The sequence below is a fragment of the Salmo salar genome, chromosome 13 (assembly GCF_965601325.2).
Source record: "Salmo salar chromosome 13, fSalSal1, whole genome shotgun sequence".
Taxonomy (NCBI): Eukaryota; Metazoa; Chordata; class Actinopteri; order Salmoniformes; family Salmonidae; genus Salmo; species Salmo salar.
The window spans coordinates 53,182,133-53,190,794 of record NC_138303.1 but is presented as its reverse complement, the minus strand read 5'-3'; the positions used below and the strand labels follow the sequence as shown (position 1 = coordinate 53,190,794).

Below are 8,662 nucleotides of genomic sequence, written 5' to 3'. Positions count from 1 at the left end.
ATTTGGACAAATGTACATCCCATCAAACATTTATTTTTGTCCCAAAACCATGATTTACACGTTTCTTGATATAGTAGATGTTCAGTAGTTACACTTCTTAAAAATACATGATATTTACCAAATGACTCACTAGTTTTCTCAAATTTTTGGAGACAGACTACTCACCATGTGGCTATGCTGGAGAGTAGTGCAATCCCATCACTTGGGGATATGTGTAGGGGTGTGGCTTAAGGCACATTCTTTTTTCTGTCTTTTAGTTAAATAAAGGTTAAATTATAAAAATAAAAATGTGTGTGTTTTGGTAGTGACATCAAAAGGTGGGACAGCGCTTTTTTGAGAAAGATGTTTAAAAATAAACAAAACTACTAATTAGATCATTATCTTTTAATGTAATAATATACCAACATGTTCTATTGAAATAATAGTGAGTTTAGGACTCAGGGTTTGGCACAACCACCTCTCAATATAAATAGGTGTATAAACAATGACTTTGTACGATATTCATTTAACAATATGTTTGTTATTGCTTTGGATTGAATCAGAATATATCATGATGTAAATAAATGTTTGGAGACTAATCTGATTTTTTTGGGGCGGGACTGCAATTTGCACCACTTCTGTAGATTCACCCAAAGTGGTTCCTCCTTTAAAAGTTGCGAGCTTACACCGCGGGACTTCATTGCTGCAGACCACCGCAAGGGGAAGTTAGAGCACTCATTATGCATTTGGGTCCCAAGGTTTTTATATGACCAATCATATCGAGTGGTTCCAATGACGGATTTGACGCGAGCCACCCGTCCCTGGTGACTTTCTTCAGCAAAGATGGCTGACAAAGCATTATGCTGGAAGCAAATTTAAGTAATTATAATGGCATAACGAGTCAAGCAAAACATGTAGAATTGAAAGGAATATGTTAGTTAATGTAGAGACAAACAACTGTGGATATTTTTTTGTCATAAAGTTAATTTACGAAAATCAGTCAGTCATATCCAATACCTGGTGTATCAAACTCCATTGTTTGAATGATGCATGTATTTATTACAATTATACACTTCAACAGTGTTTACCACTCCTGCTCCTGGGACATCAATGATTACACATTGTAACTATGCAAAAGACTAAACATGATTTAAGTAAAAGTAGATTTGTAATTTATATATACAGAATAAAAAACAGTACATCTTGCCAGCACGCCCAGAAGTGAGCCACTCAGTCGAAGAATGACGCGTGGACGAGGGCGAGGAATGAGATGGGAGTAACAATCCAGGCTATTTGCTCTGAGACCGGAATAATAATGTAATGAAACAAGCAGGGAGCAGGTTTTAAACCCTCAACATTCTAGCCCGAAGTCCAGCACGCTATCGACTGTGCCCAAATGTATTAATTAGGGTTGGGGCTGATTGTGGCTAAAAACACTATCAATTGGAATCTTCAAAAATGTGGAATGAGGAAAAAGTATTATTATTCTTTGTTCACAAGCGTAGCAGGATGGCTATTAGCTGAACAATAGACTATTCAACCTTTACTAAGGAATTGTCTAATAGCCGGTCTCCCGTGTGCCCTGCGGGGATTCTTTAGCCCAGTACTGTACTGTACTGCAGACCATCACGTTGTACAGCGCCATGTTTTCCGTTCCGTCCTAATGGAAACCCAGAGGGTTTTTTAGTTTTTTTCTTGGAATAGAAAAAACATAATATTAATTAAGTACCAGTCAAAAGTTTGGACACCTACTCATTCCAAGATTTTTCTTTTATTTTACTATGTTCTACATTGTAGAATAATAGTGAAGACATCAACTGTAGCAGGTCTAGCCCATCATGCAAATGTTTCCTATTAGCAAGATAATAGACTTTGTATAATCCGGCTACTGTGAAAATCCCTCAACTTGAAATGTATACGATGCTTAAGTACTCTAAAGTGTTGGTTTTCTAACTCAAAATAGCAGTACAGTATTTTTTCATCAACATATTTATGCTTTCATTAATAAAATAAGAAAAAAACATTCAAATGAGGATGTTTATATAAACTTCTAATGGGTCCAAGGTGTAGCTGGTGTAGAGTGTCAGGCGCAGGACGGCAGATAATCAACATACTTTTACTCAAAATGTCAAATATAAAAAGTAACAAATACACGCACACCATGACAGACTGAAAATACAATAAACAATCACTCACAAAAAATCATGGGGGAACAGAGGGTAAATACTGAACAAGTAATTGTGGGATTGAAATCAGGTGTGTAACACACACACCTCAAACAAAGCCACCTTGATGCGCGGCTCCAGCAGCGCACCGACACCAACCTCGGGGACGACCCGGAGGACGAGGCGATCCGGATGGATCCGGACAGGGCGATCCGGATGGAGACGGTGGAAATCCCGCAGCAACGAAGGGTCCAGGACGTCCTCCACTGGCACCCAGCATCTCTCCTCCAGACCGTACCCCTCCCAATCCACGAGGTACTGAAGGCCCCTCGCCCGACGCCTCGAGTCCAGGATAGCTCGAACAGCATACACCGGGGCCCCCTCGATGTCCAGAGGGTGCGGAGGAACCTCCCGCACCTCAGCTTCCTGGAGTGGACCAGCCACCACCGGCCTGAGGAGAGACACATGGAACGAGGGATTAATATGATAATCTGGGGGAAGCTGTAACCTGTAGCATACCTCGTTCAGTCTCCTCAGGACTTTAAATGGCCCCACAAACCGTGGACCCAGCTTCCGGCAGGGCAGGAGAGAGGGGCAGGTTTCGGGTCGAGAGCCAGACCCGGTCCCCCGGTGTGAACACCGGGGCCTCGCTGTGGTGGCGGTCAGTGACGTATTTTTGCCGCCTCAAGGCCCGTTGTAGGTCCACATGGGCGGCATCCCAGGTCTCCGAGCGCTTGAACCATTCCTCTACCGCAGGAACTTCGATCTGGCTCTGATGCCATGGTGCCAGAACCGGCTGCTACCCCAGTACGCACTGGAAAGGAGAGAGGTTAGTGGAGGAGTGGCGGAGTGAGTTTTGGGCCATCTCTGCCCAGGGGATGAATGCCGCCCACTCCCCCGGCCGGTCCTGGCAATATGATTGCAGAAACCTACCCACATCCTGGTTTACTCTCTCCACCTGCCCATTACTCTCAGGGTGAAAACCCGAGGTGAGGTTGACCGAGACCCCCAGACGTTCCATGAACGCTCTCCAGACCCTGGACGTGAACTGGGGACCTCGATCAGAAACTATGTCCTCAGGCACCCCGTAGTGCTTGAAGACATGAGTGAACAGGGCCTCCGAAGCCTGTAGGGTCGTAGGGAGACTGGGCAAAGGGAGGAGACGGCAGGACTTAGAAATACACAATGACCAGGATCGTGGTGTTGCCCTGTGAGAGAGGAAGATCCGTCACGAAGTCCACCGACAGGTGTGACCACGGCCGTTGTGGAACGGGTAGGAGTTGTAATTTCCCTCTGGGCAGGTGCCTGGGAGCCTTGCACTGGGCGTACACCGAGCAGGAGGAAACATAAACCCTCACGTCCTTGGCCAAGGTGGGCCACCAGTACTTCCCACTAAGGCAACGCACCATCCGCCCGATGCCAGGATGACCAGAGGAGGGTGATGTATGGGCCCAATAGATCAAACGGTCGCAGACAGAACGTACAGGCGCCCAGCTGGACACTGGGAGGAGTGGGATCTGTGCGTAACGCCCACTCGATGTCCGCATCCAACTCCCACACCGCTGGTGCCCCCAGGCAAGAAGCCGGAAGTATGGGAGTGTGATCCATGGACCGCTCCTCTGTGTCATACATCCGGGATAGTGTGTCTGACTTAGCGTTCTAGGAACCTGGTTTGTAGGCTAGGGTGAAAACAAAATGGGTAAAGAACATAGCCCACCTTGCCTGGCGAGGGTTCAATCTCCTCACCGCCCAGATGTACTCCAGATTGCAGTGGTCAGAAAAGATGAGAAAAGGGTGTTTAGCCCCCTCAAGCCAATGTCTCCACGCCTTCAGAGCCTTGACAACAGCCAACAACTCCCGGTCCCCCACATCATAGTTTCGCTCCGCCAGGCTGAGCTTCTTCGAAAAGAAGGCACAGGGGCGAAGCTTTGGTGGCGTGCCCGAGCGCTGAGAGAGCACAGCTCCTATCCCAGCCTCGGATGTGTCCACTTCCACTATGAACGCCAAAGAGGGATCCGGATGAGCCAGCACGGGAGCCGAGGTAAACAGAGCCTTCAGGTGACCAAACGCCCTGTCCGCCTCAACCGACCACTGCAGCCGCACCGGTCCTCCCTTCAGCAGTGAGGTAATGGGAGCTGCTACCTGACAAAACCCCTGGATAAACCTCCGTTGGGAGTTGGCCAATTACGTATGGCTGAAATGAGGTCACTCTCCATCTCCACCCCTGACGTGGAAATGTGGTACCCTAAGAAGGAGACAGACTGTTGGAAGAACAGACATTTCTCAGCCTTGACGTACAGGTCATGCTCCAACAGTCGTCCAAGCTCTCTGCGCACCATGGACACATGCTTGGCACGTCTAGTTTAGTATATCAGAATGTCATCAATATACACCACTACACCCTGCCCGTGCAGGTCCCAGAAAATCTCGTCAACAAAGGCCTGGAAGACTGATGGAGGATTCATAAACCTGTACAGCATGACGAGGTACTCATAGTGCCCTGAGGTGGTACTAAATGCCATCTTCCACTCGTCCCCCTCCCGGATACGGACCAGGTTGTAAGCGCTCCTGAGATCCAATTTTGTGAAGAAGCGCGCCCCGTGCATTGACTCTATCACACTGGCGATGAGAGGCAGCGGGTAGCTGTACCTCACCATGATCTGATTGATCCCTCGATAGTCAATACACGGGCGCAGACCCCCATCTTTCTTCTTCACAAAAAAGAAACTTGAGGAGGCAGGTGAAGTGGACGGCCAAATGTATCCCTGCCCCAGGGATTCAGAGACATATGTTTCCATAGCCACCATCTCCTCCTGTGACAGAGGATACACGTGACTCCTGGGAAGTGCTGCATCTACCAGGAGATTTATCACACAATCCCCCCGTCGATGAGGTGGTAATTTAGTCGCTCTCTTCTTACTGAAGGCGAGAGCCAAATCGGCATATTCTGATGGGATGTGCACGGTGGAGACCTGGTCTGGAATTTCCACCGTAGTCGCACCGATGGAAACCCCCACACACCTCTCTGAGCACTCTTGTGACCATCCCTTGAGAGCCCTCTGTTGCCACGAAATAGTGGGGTCATGAAAGGCCAACCAGGGTAAGCCCAGCACCACGGGAAACGCAGGAGAATCAATAAGGAAGAGACTGATTCTCTCCTCATGACCCTCCTGATGACCCTCGTCGAACACTGCCCGAAAGCGGCGGGTGAACTCTGCGTAATGATCCAACGCCGCATCTCCCTCACACCATACAGCGTTGGCCCACTCCAGGGCTTTGCCTGAGAGGCAGGAGATGAGGGCGGACACACTCTCACACCCCGAAGGAGCCGGGTGGACGGTCGCCAGGTAGAGCTCCAGTTGTAGTAGAAAACCCTGGCATCCGGCAGCCGTCCCATCATACTGCCTCGGGAGCGCGAGTCGAATCCCGCTGGGACCAGGGGAAAGAGGGGTGGACAGTGGGACCTGTTGTAGTGAGGCTGGTGGAGGCGCTGAAAAACCTCCTTTCTCCAAACGATCCATAGTCTGCAGCACGCGATCCATGGCAGTGCCCAGATGTTGCAACAAGGTCGCGTGCTGCTGAACGCGCTCCTCCACTGGAACATGGAGGGCGTCTGCTCCTGCTGACTCCATTTTTCGGGTGAGTGATTCTGTAATGGTCCTAGGTGTAGCTGGTGTAGAGAGTCAGGCGCAGGACGGCAGACATGAGTAATCAACGTACTTTTACTCAAAATGTCAAATATATAAAGTAACAAATACACACACACCATGACAGACCAAAAATACAATAAACAATCACTTACAAAAAACCATGGGGGAACAGAGGGTAAATACAGAACAAGTAATTGTGGGATTGAAATCAGGTGTGTAAGACAAAGACAAAACAAATGGAAAATGAAAAGTGGATCGGCGGTGGCTAGAAGGCCAGTGACGTCGACCGCCGAACGCCGCCCGAACAAGGAGAGGGACTGACTTCGGCGGAAGTCGTGACAAAACTACATTTTAGTCGCACTTCCACCCAGCTCCAAGATCACAGGTAAAACCTTGTTGAGATGATTGTATTTTTTGCATTGTTTTATTGTAAATTTCTCTAGCCAAAACATCTTGATGGCCTTGACCAGTTCATCTTTGCTTGTCGGCTTGGCACAGCTCAAATTAATGTTTTCAGTTGATGCCAAACAAGTTAGATCGGGTTTAAATCAGGAGACCTACATGTAGAGATGAAAAAAATATTTCTAGATGTACTGTAGGCCTACCGAAGGTGTTTTCATTTATCTTTTTATTTTTATTTAACCTTTATTTTACTACATAAACGTCTACTTACTCTGCTGGCGTCTTGACCCAGTTCATGCCGTCATTTGCAATGCAAACCCAGGCAGCAGTGTGTTTGGGACATTGTCTGCATTTGGAGAAGAAAAAAAGACATTTAGCCTAACATCCCAAATTAGGTACAATAATATAAATATACATGTAAATAGGCCTAAACCTAACAAAATATTGCTATAATCCTACCTTGAAAGAAACGATGTGTACCCAGAAACACCTTTCTGACATAGGGTCCAGCATATCTCTTGACGATTTCTTCCTCAAAGAAATCTCGAGCCATGATACCTGAAAAGGAGGCAAGAGTGAATTATTGTGGAACACATAACAGTCTGTGAGGTGTAGGCTACAATATTTGATGTACCTTTTGCTTTGTAAATATCCAAACTTACCATCAAAAATCAAATATGGGCCTGGTCCCCGGCGAGAAATTGCCCCCCACACATGTAGTTTGAGCGGATGCTTGGGACTCAGCTTGCTTGATCTTCTTCCTTTTTTTCTGTAGCAATTTTGAGCAAATTGCTCAAGGGCCACGGTTGATTTGTCTGTGAAGATGACATTATTGAATGTCTCACCAGTTTTGATCCATGCCTGGGCCTGCAGGACACGAAGTTCTTTGTTTGTCAGACGAATCATTGGGTCGAAACTACAGAACAGTATATATATATATATAATTTCTTGCCGAGCCTTTCCATAAGTCTTCAACTGTCTTCTGACTGTAATTAGAGCGATGTTGTGCCATGATGCCAGCAGATTACAGATTGCCTTTGCAATCACTCATCATCTTCATGAATATAAGCAAGTGATGTCTGCTAAATAATCAAGTTAGGTTTCTCCAGAAATAAATAATTCTAAATAACAAACTGCCTTTATTTACAAATGAGTGAGAATGTCTCACCCCATGTTCAAGAACTGCCTTTTTCTCACTCACTCTAAGTCAAATGTAAACGAAATCTCCAAAATGTTGTTACTTTTTAACCTGTTGGGTCTAGGGGGCAGCATTTGCACGTCTGGATAAAAAAAATGTACCCGATTTAATCTGGTTACTAATCCTACCCAGTAACTAGAATATGCATATACTTATTATATATGGATAGAAAACACTCTAAAGTTTCTAAAACTGTTTGAATGGTGTCTGTGAGTATAACAGAACTCATTTGGCAGGCAAAACCCTGAGACATTTTCTGACAGGAAGTGGATACCTGATGTGTTGTATTGACTTTAAACCTATCCCATTGAAAAACACAGGGGCTTAGGAATATTTTGGCACTTCCTATTGCTTCCACTAGATGTCACCAGCCTTTACAAAGTGTTTTGAGTCTTCTGGAGGGAGATCTGACCGAACAAGAGCCATGGAACGATGATGTCCCATTAGACACCTGGCGCGCGAGTTCATGTTGGGTACCCTCGTTCCAATACGTTATAAAAGAGTATGCATTCGTCCACCTTGAATATTATTCATGTTCTGGTTAAAAAAGGCCCTAATGATTTATGCTATACAACGTTTGACATGTTTGAACGAACGGAAATATATTTTTTCCCCTCGTTCATGACGAGAAGTCCGGCTGGCTTACATCATGTGCTAACGAGACGGAGATTTTTGGACATAAATGATGAGCTTTTTTGAACAAAACTACATTCGTTATGGACCTGTGATACCTGGAAGTGACATCTGATGAAGAGAATCAAAGGTAATGGATTATTTACATAGTATTTTCGATTTTAGATCTCCCCAACATGACGTCTAGTCTGTATCGCAACGCGTATTTTTCTGGGCGCAGTGCTCAGATTATTGCAAAGTGTGATTTCCCAGTAAGGTTATTTTTAAATCTGGCAAGTTGATTGAGTTCAAGAGATGTAAATCTATAATTCTTTAAATGACAATATAATATTTTACCAATGTTTTCTAATTTTAATTATTTAATTTGTGACGCTGACTTGACTGCCGGTTATTGGAGGGAAACGATTTCCTCAACATCAATGCCATAGTAAAACGCTGTTTTTGGATATAAATATGAACTTGATAGAACTAAAAATGCATGCATTGTCTAACATAATGTCCTAGGAGTGTCATCTGATGGAGATTGTAAAAGGTTAGTGCATCATTTTAGCTGGTTTTATGGTTTTGGTGACCCTGTCTTTGACTTGACAAAACATTACACACAACTCTTGTAAATGTACTGTCCTAACATACTC

The 8,662-nt window shown here is 45.5% G+C and overlaps 1 protein-coding gene across 1 annotated transcript; it reads right to left on the bottom strand.

The window, feature by feature from the left end:
- Positions 1–954: 954 nt before the first annotated feature.
- On the bottom strand, positions 955–8,203 carry LOC145860044 (uncharacterized). Its single transcript, XM_082960195.1, has 4 exons — positions 6,859–8,203; positions 6,656–6,754; positions 6,468–6,542; positions 955–2,595 (listed from the first exon to the last, which is right to left on the bottom strand). The coding sequence occupies exons 3-4, from the start codon at positions 6,491–6,493 to the stop codon at positions 2,232–2,234; spliced, it is 390 nt and encodes a 129-aa protein (XP_082816321.1). The 5' UTR covers positions 6,494–6,542; positions 6,656–6,754; positions 6,859–8,203; the 3' UTR covers positions 955–2,231.
- Between the last annotated feature and the right edge of the window lie 459 nt (positions 8,204–8,662).